The following is a 22790-nucleotide window of genomic DNA, read 5'->3' on the forward strand; positions in this document are numbered from 1 at the left end:
AGGTAATGGGTTTCACTATGTAATGCGCTTTGAGTCTCTAAAGAAAAGCACGGTACAAATATACTTCACTTCACTGTACTACTGTGCTAATATACTACTGTAATAATGTACTACTGTACTACTGCATCATTGTACTGCTTAAATAATGCACTAAGGTATTACTTTACTCCCTAAACTGTTTTCAACCAATCAGCTTTCGACAGCACAGCCCACCCCCGAAAAGGTTCCTGGTCACATGGAAAAGTTCCACCTAGCGAGGGAGGAACTCTGAAAGGTTCCTTAAGAACTAAATCTGCCTGGGTAGTTTTTGGTGGAAACACAGGTGGAACTTAATTTATGTATTTATTTAGTGTCGTTTTTTTTTTACAGCGGATTGTGTTCTTGTTATCCAGAGGAAGTCACAAACTATGACACTCTTTTTAACTTTTATTGCCAGTCTTGTGCTGCAGGTTCAATTCGGACATATAATCTTTCTCGTGCATATACGTGTTTTTCTCTCACACTCAACACTTATTTTCTCCGTCAATAATCTTTCAAACATCTTTGAACTCTAAACATCATCATACACTCTAACACCAGTATTTTGTCATTGAACAGTTTTGTTTATTTACAACTAAATGACAACTCTCTTTTTTCCTAAGTCCCGATTGGCCGAATAGCATTGCAAATAATAATAGTGTCCTCTGCCACGACTCGTTGAGAATTTGCACAGTCCATCTTCACAAAGGTATTTTCTTCTGGTTTGTAAGTAAAACATCCATTAAAAGTAAACTAATGTTTGTGAATGATTAGTTCCAGGGCAGCAAGATGGGACAGGGGTTAGTGCATGTGCCTCACAACAAAAAGGTCCTGGGTTCAATCCCGAGTTCGGGATCTTTCTGTGAGGAGTTTGTATGTTCTCCCTGTGACTGCGTGGGTTCCCTCTGGGTATTCCAGCTTCATCCCACCTCCAAAGACATGCACCTGGGGATAGGTTGATTTGCAACACTAAATTGGCCCTAGTGTATGAGTGTGTGAGTGAAAGTGGTCTATCGTATGGCAAAGCAAAGCTCAGCTCAGGAATCCAAAGGGTAAACAACGTAACTTGTTGCATGAAAGCAAATAAGAAAACCAGACTGTGTGTGGCGAGAAACCGGAATAAGTAGCTCTCTGATTAGTGCCCCGAGCAGGTGAGCATCCCGAACACTAATCAGAGGCAAGTGAAAACAATCTGCAGTCATTGCAACGAAAAACACAAACCCAGGGGTACTCAAAACAAGAACAGAGGTAGTCAAAAACTAAACAAACATGATCCAGGCAGCAGATCATGACAGTACGTGGTGCTGGTGCAGGAGTTAGCTGTGGTGCTGGCACAGGGGGCAGCCTTGGAGCAGACACAGGGGGCGGCCATGCGAAGTGAATCTGGCACAGGAGGTAGCTGTGGAGCAGAAACTGGAGGTAGCCGTGGAGCAGGAACCGGAGGTAGACGTGGCGCTGGCACTTGAAGTCGCCTTGGAGCAGGGACAGGTGGAGACGGGGAAGATAGCGGCTTGAGAGGTCGGTGCGTTTTGACAGCGAGGCAAAGCCTTCTTGGAAGGGTTCCGTCTTCGCTGATACGTCCGGAATGGCGATGTGGCGAAATGGAATTGATGTGGTGATCAGCGAACCTCTGGTGCCCCACATCAGGTTCTTGCTCTTCTCCGACGAATAGCAGAGCGTCTCCGCTTTCATCACTCTTAGCACCCTCCACGTACCTCGTCAAGCTCTTCTAAGCCACTGCGGAAGAACAATATGCTGGTTTTCTTCTATCACGACGGGGTCACTCTTTACTGCGTGGACCATTCTCCCAAGATGCAGATGAAACTCAGGATGCAGTGTGTAGGTAAGAAAATGATTTAATGTCCAAAAATCATTCAAGAAATAAAAAAATACAGCCTGCCGAACGCACGGGAAGCTAACGGAATAGCTAAAAAGAAAATATTAAGACATAGCCTAGCTCAGGAATCCAAAGGGGAAATGATGTAACTCGTTGCATGAAAGCAAATAAGAAAACCGGACTAAGTGATTCATCGTTTCTATTACTCCAAAGTCTTATTAAACACATTTTATCCTGAAACATCTCCATTTTGTGATAAATGTAAATCAGCTGAAGGATCACTGTCTCATTCGTTTTGGGAATGTCCAATTATTCAATCATTTTAGTCCAGCATCTTCTTCTTTTACTCGGGGGGTATATCAGAGAAAACTTGTCCCTGACAAGGATATAATCTTGTTTGGGTGGTCTTCAGAAACACAAAAACTTCCTAAATATATTACAGCTGTGTTGCTTGTGTGTTGTGGGGCGGTATAGGCCGGTTGGTAGAGCGGCCGTGTCAGCAACTTGATGGTTGCAGGTTCGATTCCCGCTTCCGCCATCCTAGTCACTGCCGTTGTGTCCTTGGGCAAGACACTTTACCCACCTGCTCCCAGTGCCACCCACACTGGTTTGAATGTAAAAATTAAATATTGGGTTTCACTATATAAAGCGCTTTGAGTCACTAGAGAAAAAGCGCTGTAGAAATATAATTCACTTCACTTCACTTCTCGGGATGGTCTTGGCAAAAAGACTCATTCTCAAAGAGTGGAAAACCTCATCTGCACCGAACTTCAGGAACTGGTTAAATTAACTTGTGAACGTAATGGTTATTGAAAAAATAACATTTATAAACTTTACAACTATGAATAAATGGGAACTAACCTGGGAGACTTTACAATCATAACTTATAGACATTAAAAAAACGCCTTATCTTTTTCGTAGTGTTATTCCTTTTGCATCAATGTTATTCTGTTTTTGTATAGTTACCACACTACTAATGTTTTTTTGTGTCACTTTTGATATGTTTTGTCGCGTGTTACTTGCTTTTTTTTAATTACTTTTTAAAGAAAAATTTGCAAAAATTTTTGCGACACGAAAATGGACTTTCTTCTTCTTTTTTAAGTGTGAACGGTGGAGAGGTCCTCGGGAGGCGATCGAGTGATCACTTCCTTGATGCCGAGGAATATTCATCCGACTTGCTATGGTCTGGATCTTCTGCTGATCCTGAGCCAGTGCAGGATGGATGGATATATACAATATCTGGGTACTTTTTCTAATAATGTCTATACTGTAAACCTTGAGTTGTTAAAGCCCAAATGCACCTCTCTCCTCAGGTATGCATGTGAGTGTGTGTGAGTGGATGTGTGCATATATGAAGTGTCTGTGTGAGCAAAGTATGACTGTATTTTAAGGATTTTAACTGTAAAACTATACATAAACAAAAAACAGACTGAGTGTGGCGAAATAAGTAGCTTAGTATTGAGCGTCCCTAACACTATTTGGAAGCAGGTGAATACAATCTGCAGTCATTGCAACTAAAAACACAAACCGGGGGGTGCTCAAAACAGGAACTGAGGGAGTCAAAAACTAAACGATTATGATCCGGGCAGCGGATAATAAAACAATAAGAAGGTCCTGGGTTCAATCCTCGGGCTCGGGGTCATTCTATGTGGAGCTTGCATGTTCTACCCGTGAGTGTGAAGGTTCCCTCTGGGTACTCCGGCTTCCTCCCACCTCCAAAGACATGGACCTGGGGTTGGTTGATTGGCAACACTAAGTTGGCCCTAGTGTGTGAATGTTGTCTGTCTGTCTGTGTTGGCCCTGCCATGAGGTGGCGACTTGTCCAGGGTGTACGCCGCCTTCCGCCTGAATGCAGCTGAGATAGGCTCCAGAACCCCCCGCAACCCCGAAAGGGACAAGTGGTAGAAAATGGATTTATGGATAGTTCCAGCGGGAACAAAGATGTCCATGTTGTGGTTGTCATTCGTCAATATCCACAATAAGGACACAGTATCTCGTCAACAACAGCTGCAGTTGCTCTTTTTAGGCACCTGCCCCTTAGTGTTTTGGGCGATAATTACATGTTTGGCGCCACCCCCCATCCTTTACTGATTTGTGTAAAATTGTATTTTTTTTAAATCATTAAATGGGTGGATGGATGTTAGAGCCTTTGACAATTATGCAAATTAGATGATCGTGTAATTCTCCTGCCCTTGAAATCCAATGCCACAAATGTATTGTATTTCCTTGGGAAAGACTGTACAATATGTAGATTTTTTTAATATTGCTTTTACAAATGTGTTTTTTATGACAATAAAACATAAATTTAAAAAACAAATACAATTACTTCTATTGTATGAGTTAAGAATCTGGAAATGTAGAGCAATATACGGCACATTTTACAATGACGACAGTTTGACTCTTGAACAGATTACTTTACATATAAAAGGGTTTTGAAACCACAAACAATTTAAGAGCTATTCAGTACTCACTATTTTGCCGCTCACTGGTCCAATGACATGGCTTTTGGGTCATTGTGAAGAGCGTGTCGGACACATTGGAAAGAAGGAAGTCCAAGTTGAACATGTGTGAGTCGGCTGGCGTAGCTTCAGGTTGTGAATACATCTGACTGGACCATTTATCCACCTGATAGAGTTGGCCCTGCAGAAAATTGAATACGTCAACAATTATTTTTGAATTTCAAGTCTTGCCTCGAGAAGGCTCTTCCCAAAAACAAGCCAACACGTCACAAAGTTTGAATAGCGGCTACTGTTTTAACAACAGCTCTATGGAATATGCAATGTATATTGAACAACAGTACTATATCTGTAAATGCAAACAAGTTTAGCAGGTATTTGTAGTGGTTTTTCAGCGTAAATCAACAGCAAACTTTTCACACACGAAACAAAATCTCGCATCTTAATAGTGTGCAATACCAACCTCTTGACTAAAGCCAGATAGAAACCCAGAGAAAAATGTTGGCTTCCTTCAGTCTGGGGTCTCATTTAAAGAAAAGGTTTTGTGACGTATTTATTTTTTTTGTTGTCTAGGGACTGCGTGTGTGCGCAGTTAGAAATCACTGTGTGTGCGCAGTTAGAAATCACTGTGTGGGAGTGTGCGTGGCATACTACCTTCTTTTTTTTAACACATTGAAAAGTACAAGCCCCAATCATTACGCTAAATTACGTCTCACCATTTGAATAAGAAGGTCACTTCTTTGTCCGTGACCTAATTCTAGCAGGCATCCTCACGTGCAGATGAACAGGATGAAGAACTAAAATCCCATCAACACAAACCGTCATCTCACCTCAGGGAGAAAAGTAGTTGCACTTGCAATTTCCTGTTTCCGATGATTACCTTTATTGAGGGATGTCCTGGGTATACATTATTTGCATTCCATTCATATTTTTTTCATCAGTTTTTTTAGACGTTGTTGTTGATTGACATTGTTCTTTGGTAGCTTTGTGTTTTTCTTTTTTTCTTGTGTGCTAAACATATTTGGCCAATAAATCTTGATTCTGAGTCCGATTGTTAAAGCCCCATTTAAGAACTTTTGGTTTTGGTTGATTTTGGCAGCGCAAGTTGACCAAAGCAGTATTATTTAGCCTGAAGGAAGACCACATTTCCCATAAGGACCAGCGCATAGTGTCATAAATCATCCGATACTGCTGTCACTTACATACAAAGTGACAAATAATTTTGTGTAACTTATCTTTCCATAGTAGGAACCTACATATTTTACTCAAACGTCATATTTAATGTTTGCAGTAGTTGCATTGTTTTTTCTTTATACAGTACTTTTGAGTTTTTTGCATGGCTGGTCGTTCTCGGTGAGGTACTGCAAACTTTCAAGCTAATTGTAACCACACAAATTTTTTTTTTTTTTTTTACTTTGTCGTTGGAAATGCATCTGCTTTGAGTGTCGCAGGATATCCACACATCTCTGTACCATCTCTTTATCGCTATCGTCGGTAAAGTGTGCAGAACAAACGAGGGACTTTCGCATCTTTTGACCACTGGTGCAACTTGAATCTGTCGATTGGTATGTGTTTGTTTGGCATAAAATGTGGGTGGAGGGAAAGGCTGGATGCAAATATAGCTACAAATGAGGCATACTGATGCAATATGTACATGCAGCAAGCCTAAATAGCATGTTAGCATCGATTAGCATGCCGTGACCATTGATATAAATGATTAGCACACGCCACATAAGTCAACTTGAATCCCTCTCTGTTCGTGTTGTTACACCCTCCGACAACCCACCGACGAGGCATAATGTCTCCAAGGTACAGAAAACAGTCTAAAAAACGGAAAATAACAGAGCTGATTTGACATGGTGTGTGTAATGTGTTTGAGAAAATGGCGGATTTCTTCCTGTTGTGACGTCACGGGTGAAAGGCCATTGCTCCGACAGCAAACAATTGAAAGGCGTTTAAATCGCCAAATTCACCCTTTTAGAGTTTAGAAATCGGTTAAAAAAAACATATGGTCTTTTTTCCGCAACATCAAGGTATATATTGACGCTTACATAGGTCTGGTGATATGTTCCCCTTTAAGTTTCTATACTTCATCAGTTAGTTTTTGTACACAAGCAGTTAGTTCTTGTGCCTGCTTAGTTAGTTTTTGTGTACTTGATTAGTTAGTTTCTGTTCTTGATCAGTTAGTAGCCCTGTACTTGCTCAGTTAGTTTCCGTACTTGATCAGTTAGTTTCCATGTACTTGATCAGTTAACTTCCGTTCTTGATCCTTTATTTGCTATACATGATCAGTTAGTTTTCGTACACAAGCAAATAGTTCTTGTGTTTGCTTAGTTAGTTTCTGTGTACTTGATTAGTTAGTTCCTATTCTTGATCAGTTAGTATCCCTGTGCTTGCTTAGTGAGTTTCCCTACATGATCAGTTAGTTTCTGTACTTAATCAGTTCAATTCCGTACTTTATCGGTTCGTTTCCGTAGTTGATCAGTTAATTTCCAAACTTAAACAGTTACTTCCAATGTACTTGTTCAGTTAATTTTCACAGTTGATCAGTTAGTTTCCATACTTGATCTATTACTATCCATGCAAGTGTATCATTGTGAATTGAACACCTATCTTATGCCTCTTTCTCTTCTCATTTTTCGATTGCTTCTGCAAGCTGACATCACTGCTGAAGCCGCAGATCATTTTTGTCATAAAGCACTACGGGAAGTAGGTCAAATTTGATTAAATGACATTAAATTCTGCAGCTATTTCCTGCCAAATAAAGGAGGTCTCAAAATGTGCAGGGGGTTTATTATTGCTGATTTCAATTTACATGCACACGTGCCCACACGTTGGACCATGACGCAAGTCATTAATGACTTCTTTTTTCCGTCAGCGTTTTCTTCAGTTACCTGACTAAAATGGAACACTTGCTGGGCGATCATGAAGTTAAAATATTTTGTATGGACAGTCACTTAATTTGTATGGATAATCAGACCTTCCAATATTTTGTATGAAGGGTCATTTAGGGTCTTCCGGCAGACGTTTCAGAACCATGCGAACCCGCACAAATAGACTCAAGAATAGTTTCTACCCATGGGCCATAACTGCACTAAACGCAGATGGAATGTAAAAAAAATAAATAAATAAATAAATAAATAAAAACTCCCTCATGTGCAACATGAGGAAGCCACCGGTCAATCACAATCCGGGACTGTGCAATCAGTGGTTACATGCCAACTGGACAATATTTACCATATTTATTTACATACTTAATCCACAATAAAAAGACTGCACAGCATAGGAGGGAGAAATACTGACTCCCACCCCCTCAGCACACTGGGAATCAGCATTACTCCTCTCTAGTCAGTTTTACCAGTCACTTTATACATTTTATTGTCTCGTTTTTTTACACTGCCTCTTAGAGTGTTCTTAGGCCATATTGTATATTGCATATTGTGTATATGGTGTTGTTTCTGTATATTGTGTGGTTTCTTCTTTTTTTTTTTAATGCAAAGCACCTCAGGGAAGCAACCTAAATTTCTTTGGACCTGTACCTGTACATGCACAATGACAATAAAGATCATTCATTCATTCATATATTTCGTATTTTGTATGGTGTATGGATGACCATAAACTTTGCAAGGACTATCATACATTGCAATATTTTGTGTGGACAATCATACATTTTGTATGAACTATCACATGTCCCAATGTTTTGTGTGACCAATCAAACATTCCAATATTGAGGCAGAATAGGCCTTAAACATCACAACTCTTTACAACAATCACACTAAAAAGTCCCTGGAGGAACTAATAACCCTGCTATTATCAGGTTAGGGTTGCTGAAAGTAGGGATGTAACAATATGAACATTTCATATCACAGTTACCGTGACCAAAATACCACGGCTATTATTATCATTCTATTGTTAAATTTGGTCATTATACACACACTAAGATCTTTTAACCAAGTTTTATGTAAAAGATTAACTAAAATAAATACACACAGCATACTTTCCTGGCAGAATAAATATAAAATAGCTAGTGTGTGAATGTGAGTGTGAATGTTGTCTGTCTATCTGTGTTGGCCCTGCGATGAGGTGGCGACTTGTCCAGGGTGTACACCGCCTTCCGTCTGATTGTAGCTGAGATAGGCACCAGCGCCCCCCCGTGACCCCAAAAGGAAAATAAGCAGTAGAAAATGGATGAATGGATGGCTTCTTAAGACCCATTTTATTTTTTATTTGAGTGTTTAAATATGTTAATATTATTTTATTTTAATTTGTAAAGGTTCTAGTGGGGTTTTTTTTTTTTCAAATGAAGATGGAAAAACCGGCGTTGGGCGCTCGCTTCCTATTTATGTAACATCACGCGTGTTCACTTCCTGTTGTAGACACTGCGTCACATTTCTATTCATATTTATAGGTCTGTAATTCTGCGCTGAGAGTAGAGCATGTAGGGTCAATGTACACAACTAAATATTTTAGTTGTTCTGGCCGTAATGTGTTTATTTTGTAGTATACTGTTTCCTAATGGGGGAATACGTTAAAGTCTCTTGTTTTCATGTAAGCATGTTAGCTAACTGGTGAGTTAGCGCCTGCTTGCTTCTGTAGTAAGTGAGTAGTATCACAAGTGTGCGAGTTGATCATCAATCACAGTTTTACCTTCATTTTAATTTTAAACAGTAATACTGTCAGGAGTTTATCGTTACATTCCAATTGAAAGTAAGATCAAAGTCCTATTTTTTTGATAACTTCAATAATTGTGCATTAATTTATGAGTAAAATGGACAATGTGTGTTATTTGTCTTCTTAGTTGTATTGTATTGCTTCAGTAAGTTTACTTAAGGTAAAATAATTTGTCATACCTCTTGTAGGGTTGATAAAGTGCCATCCTTCTCTCTCTGAAGCTGCAAGAAAAGAAAGAAGAAGAAAACTGCCATTAATCAACATACTATCAATATTTCAATCATGTACAAGAAAAAGAGAGGTTAAAAATGTTAAAATAAATTTAAATACATGAAAACGTACTCTCTTCTTGTAGTATATCCTCCACTTGTGGTACTCGTTGATGACGACTTCAATCCGCCGCTTCCAGTAACTGCCCTCGAGAACAATGGCCTGTTTGGATTGACCAATCATGTGTTAGCTCCGTACTTCTCATTATGCCTTAGGAGTAAAACAACAACACAAAACATTTCACTGACTTCAGGCTTTCTGTGCGCATCTGCTTCAGATCCTTCCAACGGGGTAACAAAACCACAAACTGGATTCTTCCTCTTCTCCACATCTGGCATAGCACACGTACAGTAGTATACAGTGGTGCACAGTCGTGTAAGGTAATGTACAGTAGTGCACTTTTGTATACAGTAGTATACTGCAGTGTAAGGTAGTTTACAGTAATATACTGTAGCATACAGTAGTGTAGAGTTGTGCAAGGTAATGTACAGTATTATACTTTTGTATACAGTAGTATACTGTAGCATACAGGAGTGTACAGTCCTGTATGATAGTGTACTGTAGTAAACTGTAATATACTGTAGTATACTGCAGTATACAGTAGTGTACAGTAGTGTAAGGTAGTGTACAGTAGTATACTGTAGCATACAGTAGTGTACAGTCATGTATGGTAGTATATTGTAGCAATACAACAGTATACAGTAGTGTGCAGTCAGGTACAGTCGTGTACAGTAGTATTTTCAGTGTACAGTAGTATACTACATTATGCAGTATAGTAAAAGTGTCCGAGTTGATCATCTCGCACAGTAATATGCGGTAGTATAGTACAGTCCTGTACAATAGTATAAAGTCGAAGTATACGGTAGTATATGGTGATAGGCAACTAAGTGTACAGTAATATATTCTCGTATACTGTCATATAGAGTAGTATTAGGGGTGTAACGGTTCGTGTATTTGTATTGAACCGTTTTGGTACGGGGGTTTCGGTTCGGTGCGAAGGAATACCGAACGAGTTCCACACGAACATATGAAGTAGCCGCCTATGCTAAAGTCTTAACAAGCTGCTCCGCTCCGTTCTGCCTCTGTCTGTACACAGCAACCTGCATTGTCCCGCCCACACAACCATCTGATTGGTTACATACAAAGCCAATCAGCAACGCGTATTCAGAGCGCATGTCGTCAGGGCTTCAGTGTCGATGTCGAGCAGATAGGTCTTTAGCAGGGGAGTAGCTCACTCTCCCCAAATTATATTCCAAGTCAACTACTTTCTAAACATCACTATGAGCCCGTTGACCTTCTAGAAACAAACTGCAGCTCAGCTCACTCGTAGTCCTGGCTTTTGGTGAAGGCTAGTTAGCTTTTAGCGAAATGTTAACTCATTTTGCGGTGTGTGCGCGCGCGCGCGTGTGTGTGTGTGTGTGTTACGGACAGTGTTGATTGATGTGTGTTGAAGCAGCAAAAAAGGACATTATATTAAATGAAGAGTTTCTGTCTCTGATAGTGTATAAAATAATTTAAGTAAAGCTTACATAAACGCCATGGTGGTCAGGGATGAATTTTCAGCTATAGTTACATTAATCATTAGTAATGTAGCAGCCTAGATTTGAATGGCAGGATCCATGCTATCACATGTTGATAAAAATATAACATTTGCATAATAAACATTGACTACAGGCTTCCCCAATGCTGTAATAAATTAAGTAAGATGAGTTGACTTGAAACTGTTTAATGTTGCACTTTTTATATGTAGAAGAAAAGTTTTGTCATTTTATTTAATCTTAGCAACAACTTGAGACAGTTTAATGTGGATTAACGTGGGCAGAATTATAAAGTGTTCCCAATGTTAAAAGGATCAAGCCATTGTTTACAAATTTGGTAAATAAATACCCCAAAAATTTATATTTTGTTGTTTTCCTACTGTACCGAAAATGAACCGAACCGTGACCTCTAAACCGAGGTACGTACCGAACCGAAATTTTGGTGTACCGTTACACCCTTAAGTAGTATACAGTCATACACAGTAATATACATACTATACAGTGACCTATGGTAGTATACAGTTGTTCACAGTAGGATACAGTAGTTTGCTGTCATAAACAGGAGTATAAAGTATTGTAAGAAGTATAAAGTAGTATACGTTGCTGTTCAGTAGTATAATATACAGTAGTATAAAGTAGAATATGGTATACCGTAGTGCAGGGGTCACCAACCTTTTTGAAACCAAGAGTAACTTCTTGGGTACTGATTAATGCGAAGGGCTACCAGTTTGACACACACTTAAATAAATTGCCAGAAATAGCCAATTTGCTCAATTTACCTTTAATAAATAAATCTTTATGTATAAAAAAATGGGTATTTCTGTCTGTCATTCCGTCGTACATTTTTTTTCCTTTTATGGAAGGTTTTTTGTAGAGAATAAATGATGAAAAAAACACTTAATTGAAAGGTTTAAAAGAGGAGAAAACATAGTTATTTTGAAACATAGTTTATCTTCGATTTCGACTCTTTAAAATTCAAAATTCAACCGAAAAAAATTAAAAGAAAAATTAGCTAATCCGAATCTTTTTGAAAAAATAAAAAAATAATTTATGGAACAACATTAGTCATTTTTCCTGATTAAGATTAATTTTAGAATTTTGATGACATGTTTTAAATAGGTTACAATCCAATCTGCACTTTGTTATAATATACAACAAATTGGACCAAGCTGTATTTCTAACAAAGACAAATCATTATTTCTTCCAGATTTTCCAGAAAATTTCTTTTTAAAGAAATTCAAAAGACTTTGAAATAAGATTTGAATTTGATTCTACAGATTTCCTGGATTTGCCAGAATATCTTTATTTTATTTTAATCATAATAAGTTTGGAGAAATATTTCACAAATATTCTTCATCAAAAAAACAGAAGCTAAAATGAAGAATTAAATTAAAATGTATTTATTATTCTTTACAATAAAATATATATATACTTGAAAATTGATTTAAATTGTCAGGAAAGAAGAGGAAGGAATTTAAAAGGTAAAAAGGTATATGTGTTTAAAAATCCTAAAATAATTTTTAAGGTTGTATTTTTTCTTTAAAATTGTCTTTCTGAAAGTTAGAAGAAGCAAAGTAAAAAAATGAATGAATGTATTTAAACAAGTGAAGACCAAGTCTTTAAAATATTTTCTTGGATTTTGAAATTGTATTTAAGTTTTGTCTCTCTTAGAATTAAAAATGTCAAGCAAAGCGAGACCAGTTTGCTAGTAAATAAATACAAGTTTAAAAATAGAGGCAGCTCACTGGTAAGTGCTGCTATTTGAGCTTTTTTTAGAACAGGGCAGCGGGCTACTCATCTGGTCCTTACGGGCTACCTGGTGCCCGCGGGCACCATGTTGGTGACCCCTGCCGTAGTGTGTAGTATTGTATACAGTAGCATAGGACAATGTATAGGGATGGGTACCGCTCACATTTTAACCGATACGATACCAATTCCTGGTACCTGGGAACCTATACAGATACTCAACGGTACCAATTTTTTGTACTTTTGTTTTCATAAAAAAAATGTTTTGCAACATTTATAAATGAGTTGAATATGATAAATGCTGTCCAGTTGTTGTATCCTGTTTTATCATCACATTTCTGAGTCTCAGTTGTCGATATGACACTATGTTGCTCGTCAAAGACGTTAGACCAGTGGTTCTTAACCTGGGTTCGATCGAACCCTAGGGGTTCGGTGAGTCGGCCTCAGGGGTTCGGCGGAGCCTATGCCGCGGAGGTCAAGATACACCCGACTCACTGTGTAAAAAAAAACTCCCTATTGGCGTATTATGGATACCCCCAAACAATGTTCCCTCTTATTTTCCATCGGATTTGCAGGTATGTAATTTGTTGTGAGTTCATGCACTGTGTTGGTTTTGTTCTTTGAACAAGGTGATGTTCATGCACGGTTCATTTTGTGCACCAGTAAAAAAAACATATAACTTTGTCTTGAATTTGAAAAACATTTAAATTTTTCACTAAAGAAGGGTTCGGTGAATGCGCATATGAAACTGGTAGGGTTCGGTACCTCCAACAAGGTTAAGAACCACTGCGTTAGACGTTAGATGGCACTAGTGTAAAGTTAATGGTGTGTTGGTCATTTCAGTCTTTGCTGTCTGTTGCGCCCTACTTACTTAATTCTGTAAGTATTGTTCTTATTATGCACATTACGATTGCAGTTTTCTTTAACAGATTTAAAAGTGTTGAAATTAAAAAGTTAAGATTGCTAATGCTAATCAGTAGCATGTTAATAGCAACGTCAATGTACAATAGCATCAAGTAAGTGCATTTTCGGAAAAGTGGAGTCTTCCTAGGTTATTTTGGAGGATTTCTGAGTTAATTTCCTTGTTGGCATTGAAACGTTCAGCATTACCTAGAGGCAGTTTAGGTGAGTCCGCTCTCAATGCTGCTGGAGTGAAAACCAAAACCGCAGTGCAGAGAGCCTGCCAAGTTGGAAAATGGGTGTGACGTCACGCACAAACAGGACCGTTGGGTTTTACGTTAATCGGTGCCTGTTAGGGATTTGGTTGGTGCCAAAAAAAGCACCGAATTCGGGACCCATTCCATGTATAGTATAGTATGAACGTATCAAAGTGTAGGAGACTCACACTGGATAAACCATGCTCTCCAGATTGCGTTGTTCAGGCGGATCTTATCCCTCCACAGCAAGCGCAGCCCTTTAAAAGATTTCCACTTGGGAGAAACTATTTTGGCACTGCAAGAACAAAAACAAAGACATTTCCTGCATATTTGTCAAGTCTTAAAAGGAACAAACCCCCTCTTTGCTCTTAAAGAAAGAAGCAAATAGCGGCAAGAATTGATGACAGTGAAACACACATCTTTGTTGAAAAGCTTTCATGAGTTTGACTAATAGAAGCCATCTTGCTCATTGAGTGTCGTGTTTCCTTGACTCCATCTTGGTTTCCAGGCTAGAGACAAGACCCCCTAATGCGAGACACTCAGTGTTGCTGGGAAGCCAAGCAGGTAAACACTCAGCAAAGTCAAGATAAAGATGCGCTCCATGCAGGAGGACATTGACTCTGGTCTTAAAATATAATGATAAACTATAACGCACTACTGATGATGATGATGATGACTACTCAAACTCATACATAAAGTGTCAAATCCTACATCAAGGTAGAGTTAAGCCTGTTTGTAATATGTTGGCAATTGATGACTGTAAAAAAATGAGAACTGTAATAAAAACTAATTTAAGCTTACTAACTAATTTAAACTTAATTGAAACGTTTTCATAACATGGTCACTACTGCCTACTTTGTCTTGTTATATTCTTATTTTACTGTTATATTTTTTTTCTCATTGTTGCTTTTTATTTTTTATTCTTATTGTAATATTTCTCTATTTTGTTTCCATTGAAACCCCCATTATTTATTTTTTACTTTTTTTAAATTGATCTCAGCTCTATACACTGCTGCTGGAATTTTAATTTTCCTGAAGGAACTCTCCTGAAGGAATCAATAAAGTACTATCTATCTATCTATCTATCCATCTATCCATCTGTTAACAAGCTAAATGTTGCATTGCATGGATGACAAGTGTTCCTTATGTTAATATATCACATAATATAAGACATAAGAGGAAATATCAACAATTCAGCAAAAATCTGTCCATCTTTTCTTAACTTAACATGTAATGGAGAATTTGTTTAAATAACATAACATGTATATTGTTATATAATTAACAACATGTACATTGCAGCACAGTGGGAGAGGGGTTAGTGCATCTGCCTCACAATACAAAGGTCCTGAGTAGTCCTGGGTTCAATCCCGGGCTCGGGATCTTTCTGTGTGGAGTTTGCATGTCCTCCCCGTGACTGCATGGGTTCCCTCCGGGTACTACGGCTTACTCCCACCTCCAAAGACATGCACCTGGGGATAGGTTGATTGGCAACACTAAATTGGCCCTGGTGTGTGAATGTGAGAGTGAATGCTGTCCGTCTATCTGTATTGGCCCTGCGATGAGGTGGCGACTTGTCCAGGGTGTACACCGCCTTCCGCTCGATTGTAGCTGAGATAGGCACCAGCGCCCCCCGCGACCCCAAAGGGAATAAGTGGCAGAAAATGGATGGATGGAACATGTACGTTTTTAGCAAACTATACAATTAATAGCATGCACTATTTTTGACACTGTAGAGTACAATTACATAAAATTTATTTTTCATTGTACTATGTACTTAACACAACATGCATAGTCTTATGACACTGTGGAGTACAAGTAACATAATGTTTTTTCCTGTACTATATATTCAACACATATATTATATATATTTTTCCAATTAACATAACAATGTGTAACACGTTAAAAAACAAAAACATGTGGGCCAATTGCTGAACACAGCTCTTTTCTTATGGACCCGAGGAAAATTGTAGAAATAAAACAATCTAACAAAAAAAATGTCAAAAAAGCGCGCCACTTTTAAAAAAAAATGTAAATGTCGATAATACTAACAAATACAAACACAAAGATTTGTCTTTAAATAAATGTTTGAATAATTAACTAAATAATTTATTACACTAAACAATTACATGTCTTTACTATGTATTTAACAAACATTATTTTTAATACTGACTCTTTTTCGACTCTTGGGCCATTCCGTAGAGTGGAAAAATGTAGCTGTTTTCACTATTTACTGATGAGCCACTAGCGGAAAATAGTGATCAGAAATCGACAAAGAAAGGGGTACATTGTAGAAATACCAGGTCCAAAGAGATGACAAGTAGTTCTCCCAACAAAACATATATATATATTTTTTTTTTTTTTAAATCCATGATCGCTGTGAAGCGTCACATTGGAGCAAAAACCTGCTGCCGAGCTTGCATTCAAAGAGATTGGTTAAGCTTTCCTTCCGTGTTTTGATTAATTTAATCCATTAATCATAAAAAGGTAGACTGTTACTGTTGTAAGATGGCATCAAAGCTCAACAGAAAAGAAAGACGGAGGGCAGAAATTGGATTTTTTTTTTTTTTTCAATCAGAGACTTTCATGCCATCAAGACAGCGTCTCACACCAAATGCACACTTAAAATTTCATAATAATAGCGCAACACGTTATATCCACTCTAAATACATAACACAATTAAAACAATTCTTACATTACGATCAGGCTCTGTCATATGTTTCTATGTAAATAAATGCTAGTGCATCCATTGAGTAATAGGACAATTCCTGGCAGATTGAAAAAAAAATGTATATTGTTGTTCTGAATGATAGTCCTCAACTACAGAAAGTTAAGCGGGCTGAATATTAACATATTACTAGAGAAGGTTAAAACATTGTCATGCAGAAATACGAATACCAATAACGTGTATGTCGATGTGTATTCCCATTTCTCTGTCAATATGCTGATATATTGAGAAAATGTGTTCGAACATTAGCACAGCTAATTGCGGTTTCTGGTACTGTATGTGCATCAGGCACATATGGGGTGGTATTTGCTTGACACAAATATAATGCATTACATTTCATGATTTTCTACTTTGTGTATTGACATGGTAGTAGGCTATATGATTTATGCGTAACGTGGTTTTTGCGTAACGTGGGTTGGCTCGTAGAATTGCACTTTGCACTGAAAGATGGTGATGTGCATACATGGTGTCAGGATCGTCCCTGACAGTTGGGTTATGTTTTAGTTTTTTCCTCTGCATTGGTTTTTGTTTCCTCTGTGTGTGTAGTATTTCCTGTCAGCGCTTTTATTTCGTCAGTTTCCTGTGTTTCATCCCTGAGTGCTGTGTCCCCTCAGCTGTGGCTGGTTGGCACCTGGCCACACCTGGTGTCAATCAGCCAGATGCTATTTGAACCTGCCGTCCCATCCAGTCTGGGCTAGATTATTGTCGTTGCTACCTGTCGTGTCATGTTGTGTCGTGTCAATGCAGCGTCGCGGTAAGCTATATTTGGTAGCTCTTTGTAGCTTACTGTCTTTTGTTCCCTGCTTCCAGTTTTGTTTGTTCGTAGCCTAGTTTGTTATCCGCCTCGTGCGCGCTTTTTGTTTATACCCTTTTGTTTGTTCTTGTTTTAGTAATTAAAATAAATCATGCTTTCTCACTCAATGCCTGCCTCCTTCTCTGCATCTTGGGGTTCGTCACAAACTAACTTTGACAGAATAATCCAGCCAAATTCGAACCCGGCAGAGATGTTTATGGCAGAGAGGCTTAATTTAGCGTATAAAACTAATGGCTAATTTAAAGAAAAGTTTGGCCGCTTTTCAAGCCCTCTACCACCCACCCCTGTTGTCTGTGTTGCCTATCTGGGGACATCTTGGATCCGTCTCTTGAGGGGGGGGCTATCAGTAACTGTGCAGCTGGAGAGGCACAGCTACTTTCTCGTCCCAGTGGGTCTGCAACAGACTGCGCCATCATGTCCGGTGGGCCGGCAGACGCCACCATCACCTCCGGTGGGTCTGAAACCTACGGCGCCATCATCTCCGGTGGGTCTGCAACCTACGGTGCCACCACGCACTCCGGTGGGCCAGCAGACGCCACGACGTACTGCGTTGGGTCAGCAGACGCCACCCCACACTCCGGTGGGCCAGCAGCAGGGGGCGCCAACATCTTTTCCGCTGGGCCAGCAGCAGGGGGCGCCACCACCATCCTGTCCGGTGGGCCAGCACGGGTCGCCATCACCATCCTGTCCGGTGGACCAGGGGGGGTCGCCACCACCATCCTGTCCGGTGGGTCAGCAGGGGTCGCCACCACCATCCTGTCCGGTGGGCCAGCAGGGGTCGCCACCACCATCCTGTCAGGTGGGCCAGCAGAGGGCGCCACTATCCTGTCCGGTGGGCCAGCAGAGGGCGCCACCATACTCTTGTCGGCCACAGATGTGGTCGTTTCACGGGCGACCGCCTCGCAAATTGCGGCGGCGTTCAACTCGCCTTCGCCACCTAACTCTTCCCCGCTGGTTGCAGGGACACTTGGCCTGGCAGCCTACCGCCTTGTCCACCCTCCACCCTCCCTTGACTTTGGACTTTTTTGGGGGGGGAGGGCAGTGTTTTTCTAAAACGTCTGGTATCCGTTATGGGAAGGGGGGCTGCTGTCAGGTTCGTCCCTGACAGTTTGTTTATGTTTTAGTTTTTTCCTCTGTATTTGTCTTTGTTTCCTCTGTGTGTGTAGTATTTCCTATCAGCGCTCTTATTTTGTCTGTTTCCTGTGTTTCATCCCTGAGTGCTGTGTCTCCTCAGCTGTGGCTGATTGGCACCTGGCCACACCTGGTGTCAAACAGCCAGTTGCTAATGGAACCTGCCTTCCCATCCAGTCTGAGCTGGATTATTGTCGTTGCTAGCTGTTGAGTCGTGTCAATACAGCGTTGCGGTAAGCTATATTAGGTACCTGTTTGTAGCCTACTGTCTTTTGTTTCCTGCTTCCAGTTTTGTTTGTTCATATCCTAGTTTGTTATCCGCCTCGTGCGTGTTTTTTGTTTGTACCCTTTTATTTGTTCTTTTTTTTGAGTATTTAAATTAAATTGTGTTTTCTCACTCAATGCCTGCCTCCTTCTCCGCATCTTGGGGTTCGTCACAAACTGCATTATATAATTAATTACATGTGTATTCATATTTTTGTACGATTAAAAACATGTATATTTGTAATTTGTATACAATTTACATGTGTATTTGTATTTTTTATACAATTCTATACAATATTTGTTATTTACTATATGATTAACATTATTTGTATTTAACAAAAACTTAATACGCATATTTTTATTTTCTTAAAATTAACAAGCATATTTGTAACTACTATGTAATTTACATGTATATTTTCAATGACTATGTAATCAATATGCACATGGTTTATAGAAGAAACTAGAGCTCTTAAATTATCATATAGAAAGCGTGGTAGTTTAATAATTTATAAACGCATGCTTACCTTAGCTAAAGCTAAATACCACTCAAATCTCACCCGCCTCAACAAAAACAATCCTAGATATTTGTTCAGTACAGTAGTATCGCTAACCCAACAAAAGACTCCTTCCAGTAGCTCCACCCACTCAGCAGATGACTTTATGAATTTCTATAATAGGAAAATGTAACTCATTAGAAAGGAGATTAAAGACAACACGTTCCACATCTGTGGTCCCCTCCAAGGTTTCTCATTGCCATCCCATTGGGTTGAGTTTTTTGTTGGCCTGATGTGGGATCTGAGCCGAGGATGTCGTTGTGGCTTGTGCAGCCCTTTGAGACACTCCTGATTTAGGGCTATATAAGTAAAAATTGATTAAATGATGTATGTACCTGCTTTGGAGCTCCTGCCTCAAAAGAAAATAATGTTTGCCTTGGTGCCCTAAAATATGTACACTTACAAAGTAAAAATTTGAGGCCTATGATACTCATGAAATATGTTGCAGACCAAGTCGCACCGACCCCAATCTCTTGGCTTCTATCTGCTCCCAAAATTACCCCTCTTCTTTTTGCTGGCTTCAGTTCAAGCAGCAGTTCAGCCTCAACATTTTCAGCTTCAAAACGATAGGGTTGTTAATCCTCATTTGTCCAAGGATAGTCATCTTTGTTGTCTATTACCAAGTCTTACAACACACTTGCATTTCTGGGAGTAGGAACACACATCTATTCCTGGAAGTTGGAAGTGCGCTGCTATGGAAACGGAAATAAATGTGCCAGAAAAGAAAGAAATACGGTAAATATTGTACATATTACATACTGTTATTAACGTGTCTGTTACTACACTATATTTATACTTGCAGTGTGTGTATAGAACCTTAGAGGGTTTTGACATTGTTTTGGAGGGCTTTGAAGGCAACAACAGTTAGTCCTATTAGCCGCATCTTGCAAGCATTTTCCCTGCACCCCTCAAAAAAAAAACACGTGTCCTCGTCTCTCATAATCATTGTGAACGATATGCAAAATTCCAAGAAAAGTGCAGTTTACCTTTAAATTTTAGATTGCACTTCACACCTGTTGTTAATGTAATTATTGCAAACTGGGTGAAAAGCACAGGTTGAAAAATCTGCTACAGTTTGAGCACTAAATCCATATTATGTTAATTATCTGCTGTTTCTCTATGTACAAAACTGGTGTGTTATTAGGGCAGTGAATCTTTGGGTGTCCCACGATTCGATTCAATATCGATTTTTGGGGTCACGATTCGATAATATATCGATTTTTTTCGATTCGATTCGATTTTTGATTCAAAAACGATATTTTTCCAATTCAAAACGATTCTGTATTCATTCAGGATCTACCCCAGTCTGCTGATATGCTAGCAGAGTAGTAGATTTAAAAAAAAAAAAAAACTTTTATAATTGTAAAGGACAATGTTTTATCAACTGATTGCAATAATGTAAATTTGTTTTAACTATTAAAGAAACCAAAAAAAAAGACTTGTTTTATCTTTGTGAAAACATTGGACACAGTGTGTTGTCAAGCTTATGAGATGCGATGCAAGTGTAAGCCACTGTGACACTATTGTTCTGTTTTTTGTTTTTATAAATGTCTAATGATAATGTCAATGAGGGATTTTTAATCACTGGTATGCTGAAATTATAACTAATATTGATACTGTTTTTGATAATATTCATTTTTTTTTTCACTACTTTTGGCTTGTTCTGTGTCGTGTTTGTGTCTTTATTGCAGTTCTAAGTGTTGCAGGGTCAGGTTTGGTTTTGGAATTGGATTGCATTGTTATGGTATTGCTGTGTAATGTTTTGTTGGATTGATAAAAAAATATATATATATTTTTTTTTTTTTAAATCGATTTTTAAAAAATGAGAATCGATTCTTAGTCGCACAACGTATTCGATTTGATTCGTTTCCGAATCAATTTTTTCAAACACCCCTATGTGTTCTCATTAAATAATGTTAGGATGATGCAAAACAAAACTTGTATGTAAAATATGAAATAGTTTACTGCAGGAATCTTTTTTCATGAGCCAGAGAGTAGATTTTTTTCGTTAGCTTTCTTCAGGGATTTTTGAAGCATGGTTATTGGATCCCGTGATGAAGAATTTGGGCAATTTACATTAATGTTTATGTACTGTGTTTTTTTCTTGTTCTTGTTACTTTTTTGTATTTAGAATTATATAATCAAATAATACAAATAATGTGATATAATATTGCGTTTGATGGCAGAATTTGGGGGTAAGGTATGGTTCCCCCAGGGCATAAATGTAGCCAGGACTGCCTTTGCCTCTGGTAATAAAGTACTATTTGATGCATGTACTTCCTCATGACATAACATGCACCTGCAAATACAGTGTGTTGTTAAATACTGTACATAAGACTAGAATGAAGAGTATCATTTATGAAGAAAATACCCCATATTATAGCTTTGTATGTTTAGGAGCGAGTGCTGCAATAAACTGTTATTAGCACATGGACAAAATATGACCTCATTCTTATAAGGGTAATAACATGAGCGACTCACCTGTAGGCCAGAGACATGCACTCGAACAGGCGGGTGAGTGTTGGGTCGATACTCAGTCTGCCGGTCCTGTACGGTCCATATCGGTACGTCTGGCACCAGGTCCGGTTCACCGTGTCAAAGTCGTAGCGGGAACACCTTCTGCCTCTCCGCTCGCTGTGCGGTGAAGACACCATGAAGTGGCCGCTGTGTATAACCTGCTTGTAGGGGTAAGATCCATAGGCCAGCCCGCTGACTGCCGTCCAACACTGTTCCACTTCTGGTTCTGATTCCGAAGAGTCTTGGAGATCGCTCCCTCCTAGTGGACCGAGTGTGCCTTTGGCCGCCATTTCAGCCTACTTGGTCAACAGTAAAACAAACCTGCTTGTACTTCTGGTAACTGTGTGCAGTGGTTTAAGTATTTACAGTATTTGCATTACGTATGTGGTGACCAAAAGGTCGAACTTGTTCTGATCTTATAGCTGTAATTCTTCCACCTACCTTGCCCATGTGTGAGTGATGTTGTGCAAGAGCATTCTAGCAACTTCCATGGTGTTAAAGTCCTCAACAACCTGACTGCTAATTATTAATAGGAACTTACATAGTGGGCCAGAACAGGGGGCGTGACGAGGGGCAGAGCTAGGACCTCCAGTGTGGAGAGAAGTGTCTTTTAATGCATTGAAACAAAAGTGATTTTTAACCATCCATCCACCCATTTGTTACCCCTTGTCTCTCTCGGGGCCAATCCCAGCTGCACTAGCTGTTTTTTTAATAATCTAATCTATTTATACCACTTTATTTACAAATTATTTTGTTGTGGTACTCATTGGCTTAAATTTAGTACCTTTGGTTCTAATTTCATGCCACCTCATGTCAAATAATCAATCATTTAAAGTGTATTTAAATAACCCTTAATCACAAGTGTCTCAAAGCGCTGCACAAACCACAACGACATCATCGGCTTAGATGCAACATCAGGACAAGAAAAAACTCAACCCAATGGGAACGATGAGAAACGTTGAATGGGACCGCAAATGTGGGAATCCCTTCTTCCCGGGTGACCAGTGCAAAGTGTGCAGAGTGGATACAGTTAAAAATGTGAGAGTCCAGTCCATAGTGGGGTCTGCTGGGGAACAGCATAAATTGGTTTAT

At 39.1% G+C, this 22790-nt stretch overlaps 1 protein-coding gene across 3 annotated transcripts in view; it reads right to left on the bottom strand.

Annotated features, from left to right (window-relative positions):
- Positions 1-22358, bottom strand: part of LOC133551501 (MLX-interacting protein) — a 61323-nt gene extending 38965 nt beyond the window's left edge. For all 3 annotated transcript variants that reach the window (XM_061898263.1, XM_061898264.1, XM_061898262.1), the window contains exons 1-6: positions 21663-22358; positions 13882-13988; positions 9501-9583; positions 9325-9414; positions 9162-9203; positions 4327-4495 (exon numbers count right to left, since the gene is read on the bottom strand). In XM_061898263.1, the coding sequence (XP_061754247.1) occupies positions 4327-4495; positions 9162-9203; positions 9325-9414; positions 9501-9583; positions 13882-13988; positions 21663-21988 (817 nt within the window). In that variant the 5' untranslated portion in view covers positions 21989-22358. The remainder of the gene's footprint in view (positions 1-4326; positions 4496-9161; positions 9204-9324; positions 9415-9500; positions 9584-13881; positions 13989-21662) is intronic.
- Between the last annotated feature and the right edge of the window lie 432 nt (positions 22359-22790).

This window comes from Nerophis ophidion, linkage group LG04, assembly GCF_033978795.1.
Source record: "Nerophis ophidion isolate RoL-2023_Sa linkage group LG04, RoL_Noph_v1.0, whole genome shotgun sequence".
NCBI classification, from domain to species: Eukaryota; Metazoa; Chordata; class Actinopteri; order Syngnathiformes; family Syngnathidae; genus Nerophis; species Nerophis ophidion.